General features: G+C 37.3%; 4 protein-coding genes across 7 annotated transcripts in view; 3 read left to right on the forward strand and 1 right to left on the reverse strand.

Moving 5' to 3' along the window:
* The window catches only part of LOC134225992 (unconventional myosin-XVIIIa), a 543,965-nt gene that overhangs the window by 106,219 nt on the left and 417,383 nt on the right, over positions 1-20,363 (reverse strand). The gene's annotated exons all lie outside the window — the stretch shown is intronic.
* Positions 2,643-3,354, forward strand: LOC134225450 (uncharacterized). Its single transcript, XM_062705533.1, has 3 exons — positions 2,643-2,975; positions 3,041-3,130; positions 3,187-3,354. The coding sequence occupies exons 1-3, from the start codon at positions 2,769-2,771 to the stop codon at positions 3,277-3,279; spliced, it is 390 nt and encodes a 129-aa protein (XP_062561517.1). The 5' UTR covers positions 2,643-2,768; the 3' UTR covers positions 3,280-3,354.
* LOC134224197 (uncharacterized) lies at positions 10,778-14,292 on the forward strand. The gene is made up of 3 exons (XM_062703485.1): positions 10,778-11,130; positions 11,196-11,285; positions 14,109-14,292. The coding sequence occupies exons 1-3, from the start codon at positions 10,915-10,917 to the stop codon at positions 14,199-14,201; spliced, it is 399 nt and encodes a 132-aa protein (XP_062559469.1). The 5' UTR covers positions 10,778-10,914; the 3' UTR covers positions 14,202-14,292.
* Positions 17,817-18,585, forward strand: LOC134224152 (uncharacterized). Its single transcript, XM_062703430.1, has 3 exons — positions 17,817-18,162; positions 18,228-18,317; positions 18,374-18,585. The coding sequence occupies exons 1-3, from the start codon at positions 17,947-17,949 to the stop codon at positions 18,464-18,466; spliced, it is 399 nt and encodes a 132-aa protein (XP_062559414.1). The 5' UTR covers positions 17,817-17,946; the 3' UTR covers positions 18,467-18,585.

Below are 20,363 nucleotides of genomic sequence, written 5' to 3' on the forward strand. Positions count from 1 at the left end.
CTCTAAGCGGTCTTCCTCCACAATGTGCATTTTTGTACATTGATGATATAATAGTAGTTGGATGTTCAATAAATCATCATCTAACGAATCTAGAAAATGTTTTCGAACATTTAGCTAAGTACAACTTGAAATTGAATCCTTCGAAGTGTCAATTTTTCTGCGCTGATGTCACTTATTTAGGGCATCATATTAGCAGACTAGGCATACAACCGGATAAATCAAAGTATAGTGCAATTTCAAATTTTCCTATTCCTAAAAATGCAGACGAAGTTAGAAGATTCGTTGCATTTTGCAATTACTACCGACGGTTTATACCGTATTTTGCAGAATTAGCCAGTCCACTTAATGCATTATTGAAGAAAATGTTAAGTTCGTGTGGACTGACGCTTGTCAACACGCCTTTGAAAACATGAAAATGAAACTCCTATCGCCTCAAATTCTTAAATTTCCCGATTTTTCTAAACCATTCATCTTAAGCACCGATGCTTCTAGATTAGCTTGTGGAGCAGTATTATCTCAAGATGAAGATAACATAGAAATGCCAATAGCATACGCCAGTAAAGCGTTCTCGAAATGCGAAACAAACAAATCAACTATCGAACAAGAGTTAATTGCCATACATTGGGCTATAACTCACTTTCGACCTTATTTATACGGCAGACGGTTCACAGTGAAAACTGATCACCATAGGAAGCCTGGAACGCAATCATCGTTGTCTTAATGAGTATCTTAGACACTTCATTAATGAACAACATGACGATTGGGATTCTTGGTTAATGTTCTATTCCTTTAGTTATAACACAACTCCACACTCCGAGCATTTATTTACGCCATTTGAGCTAATTTTTGGAAAACAAGCCAATTTACCAAGTCAATTTATAAATAACGTAACAATTGAACCCGTATACAATTATGAATCATATCTAGCTGAGTTAAAATTTAAATTACAAACAGTCTGTCAGAAAGCAAATCAACTTTTGGACAAATCAAAATTAAAAAGGATTCAAATTCAACAACAAAAAGCGAACCCGCTTAGGATAGGAAATAACAACAAAGTTTGGCTCAGAAAAGAAAACAGAAGAAAACTCGATCCCGTTTATTGCGGTCCATACGAAATATTATCGGAAGAACACCCAAACATTATAATAAAACATATTTTAACAGAAGAAATTCTCAAAGTTCATAAAAATAGATTAATTGTAGCTCAAAACGTTAAGTGTCAGAATTACATTTATGAACGAATAATCTTACCTTGTAATATCATTCTTTTCTGAGGGGGAAGGTGTAAGCGAAGCCCTATAAACAAACAGTGAATTGCTCACTGTAGAACCATTGCACAATAAATCCATTCTCACTCTTCAACTCAATCCTCAAATTACATTCGCATCATATGCTTGCCATGCACTCCTCAAGTGCAGGTCATTAAATCATTAAATCATTGCACCCTGCCGAGTACATTGTACCCAGCAGAACCGAGCAAACAGAGGATCAAATTACAGACCTCCACTGTTGTCATCGAACAGCGCCTTATGCAGATGTTGCATCTTTTTACAGCAATTACAACTTATTTACCGATCGCCGCTGATTGGTTAAATCGATGCTTAGCACCTCCTCCACTCAGGAACTATTATGTATTAGTATTTGGATACATTTGTAACGAGACTAGCTGTAAACTGAATATGAAATAAACCGACACTCTTGTCTTGAACCTAAAACGGTACGGACCTTATCAATGCCAATGTCCGAACAACACAAACAGCATGTTGGCTAAGATTACATTTTATAAGTTTATGGAGCATTTCATTTTTTTTACGGAGCACTGTTTTTCGTTTAAGGAGCATTTCCTCAAATTAAGGAACATTTTTCGTTGGTTTAAGGAGCATTTCTTTATTAGGGAGCATTTTCTTAGTTTAAGGAGCATTTTTTATTTGTTTATGGAGCATTTTATTCATGCTAAGGAGCATTTTTCTTATTTTTTAGGTTGAATAGAGTTACCAAGCAAAACAATCAGCAATAAACTCTAGGGGCTATACAATTATGCATAAGATTCTAATTTATGATAGCCAATTTCAAGGTACCTTTTGAACTATTTTATAATAATCCTTTTGTCAATATACTGCGCAATTATCATTAATTACATAGCAAATCTTTGCTTTTTTAAGGAGCATTTTTAATTGTTTACGGTACATTTTTTTAGTTTTTATGGTACGCTTTTCGAATGTTTACGGAGCATTTTATATATTTCAAGGTAATTTGTTAGATAATTTAAGGAAAAATGATCACTTTTTTAAGGAGCATTTTTCAATTTTTTAAGGTCAATTTCATCTGTTTAATTGGACATTTTTTGGGCTGCCGAGCAGAATCGTGCGCTATTGCTAAACTTTTCAACCAAGCGATCTAGGTTACTTGTGATTCCAATCACAAATTACTAGAACTAAGCTGATAAAAAAATAAATTTGCAATGGTGACGCGCCGCCAGAATTGGCCAAAATATGAGCCCTCCTTAGCCGTGCGGTAAGACGCGCGGCTACAAAGCAAGCAAGGGCTGAGGGTGGCTGGGTTCGATTCCCGGTGCTGGTCTAGACAATTTTCGGATTGGAAATCGTCTCGACTTTCCTGGGCATAAAAGTATCAACGTGGTTACTTCAAAAAGCAAAATACTCAAATCTAAGCAACCAGAAGTGAAGAGACATCTGTCTCGGTACAAAATTGTTACTACAGTTTCATAAAGGGTTCCACTTTCAAAATCTTCAAGAAATCATTCTCAAATGGATTTTGCCAAATTTATGAGCCGAACGTGGAAATTGTTCGTAGAGCAGGAAGACATTGGTCCATGGGAGCGGAGGGCCAATTTCTTCTTCGATACCGACGAAAAATTTCGTCTGGAAACGGTGATTTTGAGTGGCCTCATTATTGTGATGGCTTTCCTGTTGATTTTGCTCTCGTGGATATGCTCCAGACGATATCGCAAAAAGGTTCATAACGCGTGCCATGATGGGTATTTTAGCATAATTTTAATTTGGTCACTTCATTGTTTCAGAACAATATCGATCTTCAAAAAAATGCGGAAATTATTAGTCATGTGGAAAACAACCGAAAACATCTCAAAGAAGTCGCAAATTTGCTCACGGTAGGTTATGAAGAAAAATAAGGTCTAAAACTTAGTTCATTTATATTTTATTTCAGCATTCAAAGAATATACAATGCTTTGTAAAACATCCTTTGCTGAAACCATCATCACTACATATGAGAGCTAACGAGGGAACAATTGAAATCTGATGGTACAATTTTATTTATATACTGCAAATATAGTACAAAATTCTAGCACTCCACTATGAACGAGTGAAAAGGAATACATTAATAACCGTTGTACGTTTTTATTACTAAATTGTTCTTTGTGAATGTCTTTCTTATTAAATTGTCTTATGTAATGTGTTTCTCCTCTCTGTGCAATCCAAATGACACCGAAACTCCTGTAAACTCATTTTTACCTATCAAATATGTAGTAAATCATTTTATTGGCCATTTAGTGCGCGATATAGCGTGGTTGTCAAAATTGTGCATCATATACAAATAAAATGAATGAATCGCCCACTTTGAGCGTGCATACAGCGGCACACTAGGAGTTAACCTTCTGAAATCAGTATGGCGTAAGGTATCTAAGGTTCGATTTCTCAAAATTAAGCACCTTCATCGAAAAAATATTTGGTAGGCGTAGTAGCGGATGCCTTCTTACATAACCGGTACCAAATAGTTTTTCGATGAAAAGTTCCTAATTTTGAGAAAACCCACGTTAGATGTCTTTCGCCATACACATTTCTGGCGATTAACTCATGCTGGCTATTTGTGCATATACTATAGCGCCTGGATGTAGCAGCGGCGGGTAGAAAATCAGCCATTGATGCTAGTCGATGGCATATCATTTGGAAGAGTACCTTGTAGACCAGGTGCCCGCCATTTCTGAATCACCTTAGGGGCCATCCAGAAACCACGTGGTCATATTTTTTAAGATTTTCAACCCCCCCTCCCCCCATGTGGCTTATCGTGGTCATTTGGCAGACCACCCCCCTCCCCCCCCCTATGACCACGTGGTTTTTTTTTTCAAGTACAAAAATAAAAAAACCTTATGTAACTAAAACATATGCTAATCCGATCAATTTTGAAGATGAACAATTTCAATTGATCAAAATTAAACTAAATCCAGCATGGAAATTATAAATTTCCATGAAGTCGAAAATTTTGATGGTGTAATGTGTATCAGGTATTAAGATATCTAGAACTCGCACACCTTCAATGCATCAGGAGGATTTTTTTAATTGTTCATTGCTAATATTGATTTATTCATGAAAATTTTGTATTTTTTCGTTGAAAATTTTGATTTCTTTATGGAAAATTCTTATTTCATAATTGTAATTTTTGCTTTTACAAATGCTAATTTATTATTGATGTGTGTATTATTGTTCTTTATTGGCAATTTCCTATTTTATTATGTAAAATTTCTACTTTTTCTTTATTAAATAGATTTTCAGTCCAGAGCTGACTCATCTCTCAAAATTTCTAATTCTCCATTGAAATTTTATTTTAATATCCACTCGTGGAAGCCAATGATGTCATAATAAACCTATTTTCTCAGTTACTCTGATGGTTCTTTCGAATAATTTTCCAAGGAACTTCTATTCCACATATCGAATATGCTTAAGTCAATGTTCCTTTCATAAGTGACTCATAGAATAATGAATGTATTATAGACCAATTATTATTTTGGAGTTCGGATCATTCGATTTATCCAATTAACCAACATATGAATGATGTATGATATAATATCGCAGAAGGTCCATTGGGTTGATATGACTTCAATTATTATTCATACAAGCTACTACAGACTTTTTAGGTTATACAAAACGTCCTGGAAGTCGTAATGTTTGAACTACTTGATCATTCAAGTCCGTGAACCCAGTGCTTCTAAGGCCCTACAAAAACAGTTTGCGAACAAACCTCATAGTCATTGTGCATCTTGCTGTTGACTCAAGATAATTTTTAAAATGGAAATTAGGGTCATATGCTTATTTCATCGGATTAGGTATATACCGATGATGAGAACATTGCAAATGTCTTGATTGATCTGGTAGATTCGTGGGTTGAACTTGAGAACATTTTAAAGTACCTTGAGCATCTCGTATTCCTGAATATTAATCACTGGCTTAACGTTCAGGATGACCCATCTTATCTGACCACCCATCTGATTAGAATGATTCAAACATTTAAACTTTATTTACACGCTCTTAGAATCGAAATCTTCCCAAGGTTTCGGATATCTGAGTTTTCATGGTCAGTCAAATTTGAGCTCCCATATTTTTTATGTAAAGCCAATATCTAGATGAACAATTTTACTGAAGAAAATGGTGGCCTAGCTCTCTTTTGTGATTTTATAGACAATCCAAAACGCTGGTCAAATACGACCCATCATTCCTGAAAGGGTTTTGGAATTCAATTTCAATCGTTATTATAACACTATTTTTTAAGGTATTGGTTTTTTCTGGAACACTGCCACTTTTTTCATATCGCAGGAATCTTCTTAGTTCTAAGACCCTTTTATGAATTTAAAAGCATTTTATTTAGAATTTCATGTTGATTCTTTAAATGCAAGCTTCTCTATGTCATAAACTTTTTCATGCGCACTACTAGAATTTTGTGTATTAAGAACATTTAGGTGCATTATTAATTTTTTCGATCAATTATGATAATTATTCAGTACCATAAAAACTAGGCTTCTTAAGCCTAAATTATTGCCTACATTTATTTCTTGGATTAATTTCAAATTCCAAGATCTTCTTAATTTTCAAGAATAATTATTCTGGAGTTGCAAGGGAAACCCTTCGGAATATTGATAAGAAATCTTTAATCTTTAGAATTTCAATTCGAAATGCATATTTACGATGAAAATTCCAATAAACATCAAATTCCGAAGAATTTCAAGTAGGGGTAATGACGGCTTTGGCAGGTTTTGTTCTATTATTGGCAGGGGGGTTTTTTATGACTGATTATGCTCAAATTTGACCCAAATATTATTTGCATATCAAAGAATATTGTGGCCAAATTTCATAAAATTCGGTCGATAAAAACCCCCCTGCCAATAATAGAACAAAACCTGCCAAAGCCGTCTGTTCCCCTATAAAATAGAAAACAAAATTCAGCTTACTTTTTTACAGAACCTCTAAAGATTTTTTTTAAATCCTGGGCAACTTTAATTAATCTTCAAAGGAAATTCTTCTAAATTTCCAATGGATTTTTTCCGTTTTCCAAAAGAAATTCTTAGAAATTTTCAGCAGTTTTTTTTAATTTCCAAAAGAAATTATTCGGAATATGCCAAAATATTTCCGATGGAAATTCCTAAGATTTTCCAGTAGAAAATCGAAAAAAGTTCATTTGAATCACAAATAGTGAATTTCCCGAGGACATTCCGATTTTTTTACAAGTGGAAATAACGAAAAAATTGTACTTTTGTAGTACTTGTAAAGGTTGTACTTTAGAAGCATTTCCAGTAGGAATTCCTTTAAAAATTAAATCAAAATTTTGAAGATTTTCTGATGTGAAAATTCCTTAATTTTCTAAATCATTTCCTGTGCATTTTTGCATGGTAAAGATTTAAAGCAATGTTTAGCCACGTTCAGCTGAACCTACAAAGAAATCAAAGTGACATCCCGAAGAAGAATGAATTCCCGATGAAATTTTGAAATGATTTCGGGTTCAAAACATGAACCTTGAGAATTCTAAAGATTTATTCTTTGAAAATCCAAAGAATTTTTTGAAGATAATCCATAGACTCTTCCGTGGAAATTCTAAATAATGCCTCGAATAAAAAAATACTTGGAAAATTTCAAAAAATGTGATAGACTCACAAAGAGCGTAAAAAAGTATTCCGAAAAAAATTTCATTTCAAAATTCCAAAATTTAAAAAAAAAATCAACGAAAATGTTTCATGTGGCATTGGCTCCATATTCCAACTGGAAGTTGGTCTGCTTTTCAACTTAGCATATTCTATAAGCATTTCCTCAGTTATAAATTGAAAGCTTTTATATGCCAGCCATTGCACGATTATATATCTTGTGTAGCAAGTACGATGGATACACTATACCTAGAGTGTCGAGAATGTTTCCCACCCGAAAACTTCCTAGACAGGAACGAGAATCGAACTGGCTAACTGGAGACTGAACATTTTGAAGTGCACTCCCTAAAATGTTCGAAAAACTTCTTTTGTAAATGAAGAAGAATTTCGGAAGAACTTGTCGAAGAAATTCATTAGAATGTTTTTCCAACGAAAATTATATGTATTTCCCACGGGACTGTTTTTAATTTTCAGACAGAATTCACATGGAGTTTTTTTCGGAGTTTTAAGGAAAAATTTTTGGAATTAACACTGGAGATGTTTTGTTTTTTTTGCATTATCAATTTATAGCAAAATTTCCAAGCAAAATTTTTCAGAGAGAATTGTTCAAAAAAAAATCTTAATGCCAGCACTTTATCAGGATTGTATGAAGTTATGTCAAAGTTTTTACAGGAAATTTCTTTACTTGATTTTTCCTGAATATCCACAAGAAATTCTTGTGAATTTTTCTTCTTAAGATTTTTTCTTGGATTATTGTAAAAACATGAACATTTTTCAAAATTGTAGCTGCAGTCCGCTGATGAAAAAGTGCGGCGTTATGCCAAAAACCATCTGCGGCGGAATTTTTTTTAAATATTTTTCCATTTTTCCTATCCAAATTATTTTGTGGAAATTGAGACTGAATCGCAACCTGTTTTTTCGTTTATTTATGTATGAATATAGGATCATAGACTAAGATGGTCAAATAATGCAGATATGCATCGGCGTTGCGACCGACGCTGTGTTAAGGATTTTTCTTGATGCACACCTACGTCTTTTTAACGCTGAGTTGAAAAGACGCTACATAGGCATCGGCCCTTAGATGCGCTTTGCGTTTAATGATTTAATCATTCAATTTTATTGATTTGTATTTTTTACACCGCTATTGTTATTCACCAAAAGTTTTTCGTGTAAAAAAAACCACGTGGTTCGAGGGCAACACCCCCCCTCCCCCCATGTGGCTTATCGTGGTCATTTTCCAAACCCCCCCCTCCCCCCATATATGACCACGTGGTTTCTGGACGGCCCCTTACGCTAAATCACCTTACGATTATGCCCTCACACACCAGTTAAGCAGCCGCACCAGACCAGGGAAATAGAGGGGGATGACGCCTCCTGGACCCTGGTCAAGAACAAGAGGAAACCGAAGACGTCAAGGGCCGAAAAGAAGGCCCAGGCGAATGAGGGTAGCAAGAAGTCTAGGGTAGGCGCCAATCGCTCCAGGGGCGATGCTCTAGTCATCACGGCGGATGAGGCTAAGTACTCGGATGTTTTGAAGGCGATGAGGAGTGACGTCAAGCTCGGTGAACTCGGCGCCGACGTACGTCGAATAAGACGTACCCGGATGGGCGAGATGATACTCGAGCTGAGACGGGGCGTCTCGCAAAAGAGCGCCGCCTACAAGAAGTTGGCGGAGGATGTCCTAGGCGAGACGGGCAAGGTGAGGGCACTCACGACGGAGGTGAATCTAAGGGTTAAAGACCTGGACGAGATCACTGAAGTCGAAGAGCTCGTCACGGCACTGCGGCGACAGTGTGAAGTGGAGACGACCACCGCAGCCGTTCGGCTACGGAAAGGTCCGGCAGGGACGCAGGTAGCATTGGTTCGGCTATCTGCAGCGGACGCCTCCAAGGTAGTCAAGTTAGGGAGCGTCAAGGTGGGATAGTCGGTATGCCCTGTGCGCATATACGAGCAACCCGAAGTTTGGTTCAAGTGCCTGGAACCGGGGCACAAGCAATGTGACTGCAAAGGCCCTGACAGAAGCAATCTCTGCCGACGCTGCGGATTAGGATGAATAAAATGCTCCATAAACAAATAATAAATAATAATAAATGCTCCTTAAACTAAGAAAAATGCTTCCTAAAATAAAGAAAAGCTCCTTAAACCAACGAAAAATGTTCCTTAATTTAAGGAAATGCTCCTTAAACGAAAAAAGGGCTCCGTAAAAAAAATGAAATGCTCCATAAACTTATAAAATGTAAATGAGTAAAATTGATTCACAATACAAACTACACGTGCTGTTTAAGTATCCACCGCCACGTTCCTTCAGGTTTATTTTTGTAAGGCGACTATTTAGCTCTTAGTTTTGAAAGAAGTTTCACTAGCAGTTTTTTTGTGTGCTTTACAATTTCGAGTTCGGTCTCCAGTAGCCTTGCGAGTAGAGGCGGAGGATTTCTAATCCGGAAATGGCGAGCTCGATTATCCACTCCCTGTGCATAGTGTATCCATTGTATTTGCCACACGCGCCACACGAAATACATACTCATGCAATGACGAGCATAGAAATGCTTCAATTAATAACTGAGGAGATGCTAATCATAGAATACTAAGCTGAAAAACAGGCTCAGATCCAGTAGGAATGTAGAGCCATTAAAGAAGAAGAAGTTCTTCAAGTCGTGTGTGGTTATGCGGGGAAATTAATGAATAAACCGATTAGCATATTAAATGCAATGTGATTTTAATGAAATTCGTGTCGCCAAACATTTTTTATTCGATGTGCAATTGTCTGGGACGTCTGTTTGTCTGTGAGCCAGGTGCACAATTTCGTAAACAATGCTTTGAATAGCATGTTGGCTAAGATTACATTTTATAAGTTTATGGAGCATTACATTTTTTTACGTGTTTCGTTTAAGGAGCATTTCCTCAAATTAAGGAACATTTTCGTTGGTTTAAGGAGCATTTCCTTATTTTAGGGAGCATTTTTCTTAGTTTAAGGAGCATTTTTTATTTGTTGAATAGGGTTACCAAGCAAAACATTCAGCAATAAACTCTAGGGGCTATACAATTGTGCATAAGATTCTAATTTATGATAGCCAATTTTAAGGTACCTTTTGAACTATTTTATAATAATTCTTTTGTCAATATACTGCGCAATTATCATTAATTACATAGCAAATCTTTGCTTTTTTAAGGAGCATTTTTAATTGTTTACGGTACATTTTTTTAGTTTTTATGGTACGCTTTTCGAATGTTTACGGAGCATTTTATATATTTCAAGGTAATTTGTTAGATCATTTAAGGAAAAATGATCACTTTTAAAGGAGCATTTTTCAATTTTTAAGGTCAATTTCATCTGTTTAATTGGACATTTTTGGGCTGCCGAGCAGAATCGTGCGCTATTGCAAAACTTTTCAATCAAGCGATCTAGGTTACTTGTGATTCCAATCTCAAATTACTAGAACTAAGCTGATAAAAAATTAATTTGCAATGGTGAGCGCGCCGCCAGAATTAGCTAAAATAGGAGTTCTCCTTAGCCGTGCGGTAAGACGCGCGGCTACAAAGCAAGCAAGGGCTGAGGGTGGCTGGGTTCGATTCCCGGTGCTGGTCTAGACAATTTTCGGATTGGAAATCGTCTCGACTTTCCTGGGCATAAAAGTATCAACGTGGTGTTATCCGCATGATATACGAATGCAAAAATTGTAACTTGGCTTAGAAACCTCGCAGTTAATAACTGTGGAAGTGCTTAATGAACACTAAGCTGCGAGGTGGCTCTGTCCCAGTGTGGAGATGTAATGCCAAAAGAAAAAGAAGAAATAGGAGCCCTTTCCAAAGCTGGTAAAGTCACCCTACTCCTAATCTTTAATGTTATTATGTTAAATATTTATTGTGACATCTCATATTATGATCTATTATTTATGAATTTTACTTCAAAAAGCAAAATACTCAAATCTAAGCAACCAGAAGTGAAGAGACATCTGTCTCGGTACAAAATTGTTACTACAGTTTCATAAAGGGTTTCACTTTTAAAATCTTCAAGAAATCATTCTCAAATGGATTTTGCCAAATTTATGAGCCGAACGTGGAAATTGTTCGTAGAGCAGGAAGACATTGGTCCATGGGAGCATCTTTGGCGGAGGGCCAATTTCTTCTTCGATACCGACGAAAAATTTCGTCTGGAAACGGTGATTTTGAGTGGTCTCATTATTGTGATGGCTTTCCTGTTGATTTCGCTCTCGTGGATATGCTCCAGACGATATCGCAAAAAGGTTCATAACGCGTGCCATGATAGGTATTTTAGCATAATTTTAATTTGGTCACTTCATTGTTTCAGAACAATATCGATCTTCAAAAAAATGCGGAAATTATTAGTCATGTGGAAAACAACCGAAAACATCTCAAAGAAGTCGCAAATTTGCTCACGGTAGTGTGGTGACCGATGCTGCTTCCAAATTTTCTGGCTTCTTAAGGCATTTTGATTTTGCATCTATTCGTCCAAAAAGTATTCACAAAACTGACAAAACTTTATACAGATAAACACAGCGTACTGCGATTTTTCACAAACTAGAAAACAGAATCATTACTATAGAAACAAGTTATGCTTAGCAGCATACTTTACATTTGATATAAATGTTTTATTATGAATACATTTGCATCTATATTAACTATCACCATATTCTCCACATCTTTTCCCATCTGTACTCTTATAATGTGTTCAGGAAATAAAAATTCATATATATTTCATCTCAAATTCAGCTAAAACAATTATCTTTTATGTTATACTTATTGCGTACGCATCACGCAATAGATATAATATCCAACTAAATCACCTATTCGCAATACTCATTAATCAATTGTGTTAGAACCGATAGTAATTCCGTATAAATAATAAATAATGAAAAATCTAATCCAAATCAAATTCAAATCTGATTCATATCCACTTCAGTTTCACTTTATATATCAATTATATCCGAATTCTATTTTAATGCAATTAAAATTTTATCAAAATCAAATCTAGATTCGATTCAACAACAATGTAAATCAAATTCAATCCCATATCATTCTAATTTGAAATCAATCAAAATTCAATCCTAAACCAGTGCAAATCGAAGCCACACCAAATTTATAACTAACTCTTCAATTGAGTATTTTACTGCCGTGAAGTTCAATAAAATTCAATTCAACTCTATTCTTGTTTCCATTCAATCCGACACAGCTTCAGTTTTGATTTTATTCTATGTACACAATTATATTGTAGCCAAACCTCATTTCAACCATTTTTTTTTTCACTTCAATTAATATGACAAATAATTCCAACAAAGATTTGATCCCATTTGATCAAACTCCAACTGATATGCAATTCAATTTTAATCATGATATAGTTTCACGCTGACCAGATGTGTCAAGCATCTGTTATGTAAGTGAAAATATTTCAATTATTGCACATACCAAAAGCTGATATCAACGATATTCCTTTCTTGCATGTCAAATATAATTCAAATTTACAATCAATCCATCTTTAAATATCCAAATATTCAATATATTTCTTGATTCCAAACATTATTCAATAAGATGTATTCATCCAACATATCCAATTAAAATAGATTCCAAACCTAATTTCTTTCATATTTATCACTTTGCTTATACTTATTAATTTAAAACAGATCACTAGACGAGGACGTCAATCACATCAATTCTTAGTTTGAATTGTTTTTGTTCCGAATTTTGATTCCAAATTATGTTCTTCATAATGCTATGAATTTCAGTTACGATATTTTCACTCAGAACAGATGTGTCAAGCATCTGATACATAGATAAGTGAGAGAACATCATAAATGAAATACATATCAAATTAAAATTTCTTTTCCATGGTGCGTGTTGTTTGTTAATCGTCGTTCAATATCAGTCCATTCTTCACGTCTTTCTCACGACATTTTTGTTCATATGCCGCTTGAAGTTCGATCCGAGGTAATCGCTAGGGTTTTCTTTTTCGGAAACAGTTAAGAAATTGTATTACTTTCTCGCTCAGAATTTTTCTCCACAGAGACCTCACGCTCTAGCTTATTTTTATGTTGGAGACCTCTCGCTCCATTGCTTTCTCAGGAAGTCTTTTCATATTGAGTATCTATTCGTTGGTTTAATCTATTATGATATAGTTTAACGATGAACAGATGTGTCAAACATCCGTTGTGTAAGTGATGGAAATATTTCAATTAATATCTAATTTGAAACTATTAAGTATTTCTTGCAATCAATTAAAACTTTATTTCAATCCACTTTTAATCATTATCAACATCCAGTCTTCATTATATATTTTTGAATTCCAATTCAATGAGATTCCAATGCCAAACCAAATATATTAAATATTGAATAATTCGCTTATTTTTATATATTTTTTAACTCTATTTTGCCAATCATATGTCATCCACATTAAGTCTTAATATTTTTGTAATTTAATTCCAAATTACGTTCTTTGTAATGCAATGAATTTCAGTTATGATACTTTTACTCAAAACAGATGTGTCAATCATCTGATACGTACTTAACTGAAATACATAACATATTTTGAACTTGTTTTTCATAATGCGTTTTGTTGTTTTTTTTTTGTTAATTATCGTTCATTGTCAACCTTAACATCATTCCCAATCCAATCATCATCCAATAAATTATGTATCTTTCATTGAGACCTCACGCTCAGATTTTTTTTCTCCACAGAGACCTCACGCTCTGGTTCATTTTTATTTTGGAGACCTCTCGCTCCATTGCTTTTTCAGAGAGTATTTTTAATTGGGTTTCAATTTACATTTTATCTGTGTCTGACGAAGTAGCATACTCGTAGTCCATTTTTCTTTATCTAATATTACCATTACCTACAATTCGTTACTGTTACGTTACCATCACTCATAAATCTTCAGGGAACTTGTACTGCGCCATGTGGTGACCGATGCTGCTTCCAAATTTTCTGGCTTCTTAAGGCATTTTGATTTTGCATCTATTCGTCCAAAAAGTATTCACAAAACTGACAAAACTTTATACAGATAAACACAGCGTACTGCGATTTTTCACAAACTAGAAAACAGAATCATTACTATAGAAACAAGTTATGCTTAGCAGCATACTTTACATTTGATATAAATGTTTTATTATGAATACATTTGCATCTATATTAACTATCACCATATTCTCCACAGGTAGGTTATGAAGAAAAATAAGGTCTAAAACTTAGTTCATTTATATTTTATTTCAGCATTCAAAGAATATACAATGCTTTGTAAAACATCCTTTGCTGAAATCATCATCACTACATATGAGAGCTAACGAGGGAACAATTGAAATCTGATCGTAAAATTTTATTTCTATACTGCAAATATAGTACAAAATTCTAGCACTCCACTATGAACGAGTGTAAAGGAATACATTAATAACCGTTGTACGTTTTTATTACTAAACTGTTCTTTGTGGATGTCTTTTTTATTAAATTGTCTTATGTAATGCGTTGCTCCTCTCTGTGCAATCCAAATGAAACCGAAACTCCTGTAAACTCATTTTTACCTATCAAATATGTAGTAAATCATTTTATTGGCCATTTAGTGCGCGATATAGCGTGGTTGTCAAAATTGTGCATCATATACAAATAAAATGAATGAATCGCCCACTTTGAGCGTGCATACAGCGGCACACTAGGAGTTAACCTTCTGAAATCAGTATGGCGTAAGGTATCTAAGGTTCGATTTCTCAAAATTAAGCACCTTCATCGAAAAAATATTTGGTAGGCGTAGTAGCGGATGCCTTCTTACATAACCGGTACCAAATAGTTTTTCGATGAAAAGTTCCTAATTTTGAGAAAACCCACGTTAGATGTCTTTCGCCATACACATTTCTGGCGATTAACTCATGTTAATGGCTATTTGTGCATATACTATAGCGCCTGGATGTAGCAGCGGCGGGTAGAAAATCAGCCATTGATGCTAGTCGATGGCATATCATTTGGAAGAGTACCTTGTAGACCAGGTGCCCGCCATTTCTGAATCACCTTACGCTAAATCACCTTACGATTATGCCCTCACACACCAGTTAAGCAGCCGCACCAGACCAGGGAAATAGAGGGGGATGACGCCTCCTGGACCCTGGTCAAGAACAAGAGGAAACCGAAGACGTCAAGGGCCGAAAAGAAGGCCCAGGCGAATGAGGGTAGCAAGAAGTCTAGGGTAGGCGCCAATCGCTCCAGGGGCGATGCTCTAGTCATCACGGCGGATGAGGCTAAGTACTCGGATGTTTTGAAGGCGATGAGGAGTGACGTCAAGCTCGGTGAACTCGGCGCCGACGTACGTCGAATAAGACGTACCCGGATGGGCGAGATGATACTCGAGCTGAAGCGGGGCGTCTCGCAAAAGAGCGCCGCCTACAAGAAGTTGGCGGAGGATGTCCTAGGCGAGACGGGCAAGGTGAGGACACTCACGACGGAGGTGAATCTAAGGGTTAAAGACCTGGACGAGATCACTGAAGTCGAAGAGCTCGTCACGGCACTGCGGCGACAGTGTGAAGTGGAGACGACCACCGCAGCCGTTCGGCTACGGAAAGGTCCGGCAGGGACGCAGGTAGCATTGGTTCGGCTATCTGCAGCGGACGCCTCCAAGGTAGTCAAGTTAGGGAGCGTCAAGGTGGGATGGTCGGTATGCCCTGTGCGCATATACGAGCAACCCGAAGTTTGCTTCAAGTGCCTGGAACCGGGGCACAAGCAATGTGACTGCAAAGGCCCTGACAGAAGCAATCTCTGCCGACGCTGCGGATTAGGATGAATAAAATGCTCCATAAACAAATAATAAATAATAATAAATGCTCCTTAAACGAAGAAAAATGCTTCCTAAAATAAAGATATGCTCCTTAAACCAACGAAAAATGTTCCTTAATTTAAGGAAATGCTTATTAAACGAAAAAAAGGGCTCCGTAAAAAATGAAATGCTCCATAAACTTATAAAATGTAAATGAGTAAAATTGATTCACAATACAAACTACACGTGCTGTTTAAGTATCCACCGCCACGTTCCTTCAGGTTTATTTTTGTAAGGCGACTATTTAGCTCTTAGTTTTGAAAGTAATTTCACTAGCAGTTTTTTTGTGTGCTTTACAATTTCGAGTTCGGTCTCCAGTAGCCTTGCGAGTAGAGGCGGAGGATTTCTAATCCGGAAATGGCGAGCTCGATTATCCACTCCCTGTGCATAGTGTATCCATTGTATTTGCCACACGAAATACATACTCATGCAATGACGAGCATATAAATGCTTCAATTAATAACTGAGGAGATGCTAATCATAGAATACTAAGCTGAAAAACAGGCTCAGATCCAGTAGGAATGTAGAGCCATTAAAGAAGAAGAAGTTCTTCAAGTCGTGTGTGGTTATGCGGGGAAATTAATGAATAAACCGATTAGCATATTAAATGCAATGTGATTTTAATGGAATTCGTGTCGCCAAACATTTTTTATTCGATGTGCAATTGCCTGGGACGTCTGTTTGTCTGTGAGCCAGGTGCTCAATTTCGTAAACAATGCTTTGAACAGCATGTTGGCTAAGATTACATTTTATAAGTTTATGGAGCATTTCATTTTTTTACGGAGCACTGTTTTTCGTTTAAGGAGCATTTCCTCAAATTAAGGAACATTTTTCGTTGGTTTAAGGAGCATTTCTTTATTAGGGAGCATTTTCTTAGTTTAAGGAGCATTTTTTATTTGTTTATGGAGCATTTTATTCATCCTAAGGAGCATTTTTCTTATTTTTTAGGTTGAATAGGGTTACCAAGCAAAACAATCAGCAATAAACTCTAGGGGCTATACAATTATGCATAAGATTCTAATTTATGATAGCCAATTTCAAGGTACCTTTTGAACTATTTTATAATAATCCTTTTGTCAATATACTGCGCAATTATCATTAATTACATAGCAAATCTTTGCTTTTTTAAGGAGCATTTTTAATTGTTTACGGTACATTTTTTTAGTTTTTATGGTACGCTTTTCGAATGTTTACGGAGCATTTTATATATTTCAAGGTAATTTGTTAGATAATTTAAGGAAAAAATGATCACTTTTTTAAGGAGCATTTTTCAATTTTTTAAGGTCAATTTCATCTGTTTAATTGGACATTTTTTGGGCTGCCGAGCAGAATCGTGCGCTATTGCTAAACTTTTCAACCAAGCGATCTAGGTTACTTGTGATTCCAATCACAAATTACTAGAACTAAGCTGATAAAAAAATAAATTTGCAATGGTGACGCGCCGCCAGAATTGGCCAAAATATGAGCCCTCCTTAGCCGTGCGGTAAGACGCGCGGCTACAAAGCAAGCAAGGGCTGAGGGTGGCTGGGTTCGATTCCCGGTGCTGGTCTAGACAATTTTCGGATTGGAAATCGTCTCGACTTTCCTGGGCATAAAAGCACAGACAAACAGACATAACACATTGAACATTTACTCATCAAATTCATCGTCGTTCAAACACTAACGACATCTGTGCATTTCAGTTAGTTGGGAAAATCACGAACCAGATGGCGGTAGTGAGCAAACGTCAAACTCGAGCAAAAACGATGTGCGCGCCACGAGTGATCGATTGGCCAACTAATGACTATTTGAATTGACCAGTAATTCAATGAACGATGGAAATTTGACGAGTGTTATGTCTGTTTGTCTGTGATAAAAGTATCAACGTGGTGTTATCCGCATGATATACGAATGCAAAAATGGTAACTTGGCTTAGAAACCTCGCAGTTAATAACTGTGGAAGTGCTTAATGAACACTAACCTGCGAGGTGGCTCTGTCCCAGTGTGGAGATGTAATGCCAAAAAGAAAAAGAAGAAATAGGAGCCCTTTCCAAAGCTGGTAAAGTCACCCTACTCCTAATCTTCAATGTGATTATGTTAAATATTTATTGTGACATCTCATATTATGATCTATTATTTATGAATTTTACTTCAAAAAGCAAAATACTCAAATCTAAGCAACCAGAAGTGAAGAGACATCTGTCTCGGTACAAAATTGTTACTACAGTTTCATAAAGGGTTTCACTTTTAAAATCTTCAAGAAATCATTCTCAAATGGATTTTGCCAAATTTATGAGCCGAACGTGGAAATTGTTCGTAGAGCAGGAAGACATTGGTCCATGGGAGCATCTTTGGCGGAGGGCCAATTTCTTCTTCGATACCGACGAAAAATTTCGTCTGGAAACGGTGATTTTGAGTGGTCTCATTATTGTGATGGCTTTCCTGTTGATTTCGCTCTCGTGGATATGCTCCAGACGATATCGCAAAAAGGTTCATAACGCGTGCCATGATAGGTATTTTAGCATAATTTTAATTTGGTCACTTCATTGTTTCAGAACAATATCGATCTTCAAAAAAATGCGGAAATTATTAGTCATGTGGAAAACAACCGAAAACATCTCAAAGAAGTCGCAAATTTGCTCACGGTAGGTTATGAAGAAAAATAAGGTCTAAAACTTAGTTCATTTATATTTTATTTCAGCATTCAAAGAATATACAATGCTTTGTAAAACATCCTTTGCTGAAATCATCATCACTACATATGAGAGCTAACGAGGGAACAATTGAAATCTGATCGTAAAATTTTATTTCTATACTGCAAATATAGTACAAAATTCTAGCACTCCACTATGAACGAGTGTAAAGGAATACATTAATAACCGTTGTACGTTTTTATTACTAAACTGTTCTTTGTGGATGTCTTTTTTATTAAATTGTCTTATGTAATGCGTTGCTCCTCTCTGTGCAATCCAAATGAAACCGAAACTCCTGTAAACTCATTTTACCTATCAAATATGTAGTAAATCATTTTATTGGCCATTTAGTGCGCGATATAGCGTGGTTGTCAAAATTGTGCATCATATACAAATAAAATGAATGAATCGCCCACTTTGAGCGTGCATACAGCGGCACACTAGGAGTTAACCTTCTGAAATCAGTATGGCGTAAGGTATCTATAGGTTCGATTTCTCAAAATTAGCACCTTCATCGAAAAAAATATTTGGTAGGCGTAGTAGCGGATGCCTTCTTACATAACCGGTACCAAATAGTTTTTCGATGAAAAGTTCCTAATTTTGAGAAAACCCACGTTAGATGTCTTTCGCCATACACATTTCTGGCGATTAACTCATGCTGGCTATTTGTGCATATACTATAGCGCCTGGATGTAGCAGCGACGGGTAGAAAATCAGCCATTGATGCTAGTCGATGGCATATCATTTGGAAGAGTACCTTGTAGACCAGGTGCCCGCCATTTCTGAATCACCTTACGATTATGCCCTCACACACCAGTCAAGCAGCCGCACCAGACCAGGGAAATAGAGGGGGATGACGCCTCCTGGACCCTGGTCAAGAACAAGAGGAAACTGAAGACGTCAAGGGCCGAAAAGAAGGCCCAGGCGAATGAGGGTAGCAAGAAGTCTAGGGTAGGCGCCAATCGCTCCAGGGGCGATGCCCTAGTCATCACGGCGGATGAGGCTAAGTACTCGGATGTTTTGAAGGCGATGAGGAGTGACGTCAAGCTCGGTGAACTCGGCGCCGACGTACGTCGAATAAGACGTACCCGGATGGGCGAGATGATACTCGAGCTGAAGCGGGGCGTCTCGCAAAAGAGCGCCGCCTACAAGAAGTTGGGGGAGGAGGTCCTAGGCGAGACGGGCAAGGCGAGGGCACTCACGACGGAGGTGAATCTAAGGGTTAAAGACCTGGACGAGATCACTGAAGTCGAAGAGCTCGTCACGGCACTGCGGCGACAGTGTGAAGTGGAGACGACCACCGCAGCCGTTCGGCTACGGAAAGGTCCGGCAGGGACGCAGGTAGCATTGGTTCGGCTATCTGCAGCGGACGCCTCCAAGGTAGTCAAGTTAGGGAGCGTCAAGGTGGGATAGTCGGTATGCCCTGTGCGCATATACGAGCAACCCGAAGTTTGCTTCAAGTGCCTGGAACCGGGGCACAAGCAATGGGACTGCAAAGGCCCTGACAGAAGCAATCTCTGCCGACGCTGCGGATTGGAGGGAAGCACAATGCTGCACGAACCCTCCCAATTGTTTGATTTGTTCCAGCAAAGCTGTGAACAGCAAGCACCCCATGGGGGGTTCGATGTGCCCGGCGTTTAAGCGTGCTGCAAAATCAAAGTGCAGGTAACGCAGCTGGCTTGCTCGGCTTCGCCCGAGTGTTTGGTGTGCGCAGGTTTAGAGGAAACGGCGGAACACGTGTTGTTCGTGTGCTCACGTTTTCGCGCAATGCGTGACCACATGCTTGCCACATGTGGTCTGGACACTACCCCGGACAACCTAGTTCGGAGGATGTGTGAAGATGAAGTTGGCTGGAACGCCGTTTTATCGGCTATAGCCCAAATCGTCTCGGAGCTACACAGAAGGTGGCGCGTGGACTCAAGGATGGCTAGTTCAGGCGCAAATAAGAGGTGGTCCAAGGGATCGGAGTCGGCTTCATGGGTCATACCGGTGGTCATG

This window comes from Armigeres subalbatus, chromosome 3 (assembly GCF_024139115.2).
Source record: "Armigeres subalbatus isolate Guangzhou_Male chromosome 3, GZ_Asu_2, whole genome shotgun sequence".
Taxonomy (NCBI): Eukaryota; Metazoa; Arthropoda; class Insecta; order Diptera; family Culicidae; genus Armigeres; species Armigeres subalbatus.

Excerpts from the sequence above, each read along its gene's own strand:
- LOC134225450 (XM_062705533.1), top strand. The coding sequence starts at position 2,769 with ATGGATTTTGCCAAATTTATGAGCCGAACGTGGAAATTGTTCGTAGAG. Across the intron at positions 2,976-3,040 it reads CCAGACGATATCGCAAAAAG|AACAATATCGATCTTCAAAA; the intron begins GTTCATAACGCG and ends TCATTGTTTCAG. Across the intron at positions 3,131-3,186 it reads AAGTCGCAAATTTGCTCACG|CATTCAAAGAATATACAATG; the intron begins GTAGGTTATGAA and ends ATTTTATTTCAG.
- LOC134224197 (XM_062703485.1), top strand. The coding sequence starts at position 10,915 with ATGGATTTTGCCAAATTTATGAGCCGAACGTGGAAATTGTTCGTAGAG. Across the intron at positions 11,131-11,195 it reads CCAGACGATATCGCAAAAAG|AACAATATCGATCTTCAAAA; the intron begins GTTCATAACGCG and ends TCATTGTTTCAG. Across the intron at positions 11,286-14,108 it reads AAGTCGCAAATTTGCTCACG|CATTCAAAGAATATACAATG; the intron begins GTAGTGTGGTGA and ends ATTTTATTTCAG.
- LOC134224152 (XM_062703430.1), top strand. The coding sequence starts at position 17,947 with ATGGATTTTGCCAAATTTATGAGCCGAACGTGGAAATTGTTCGTAGAG. Across the intron at positions 18,163-18,227 it reads CCAGACGATATCGCAAAAAG|AACAATATCGATCTTCAAAA; the intron begins GTTCATAACGCG and ends TCATTGTTTCAG. Across the intron at positions 18,318-18,373 it reads AAGTCGCAAATTTGCTCACG|CATTCAAAGAATATACAATG; the intron begins GTAGGTTATGAA and ends ATTTTATTTCAG.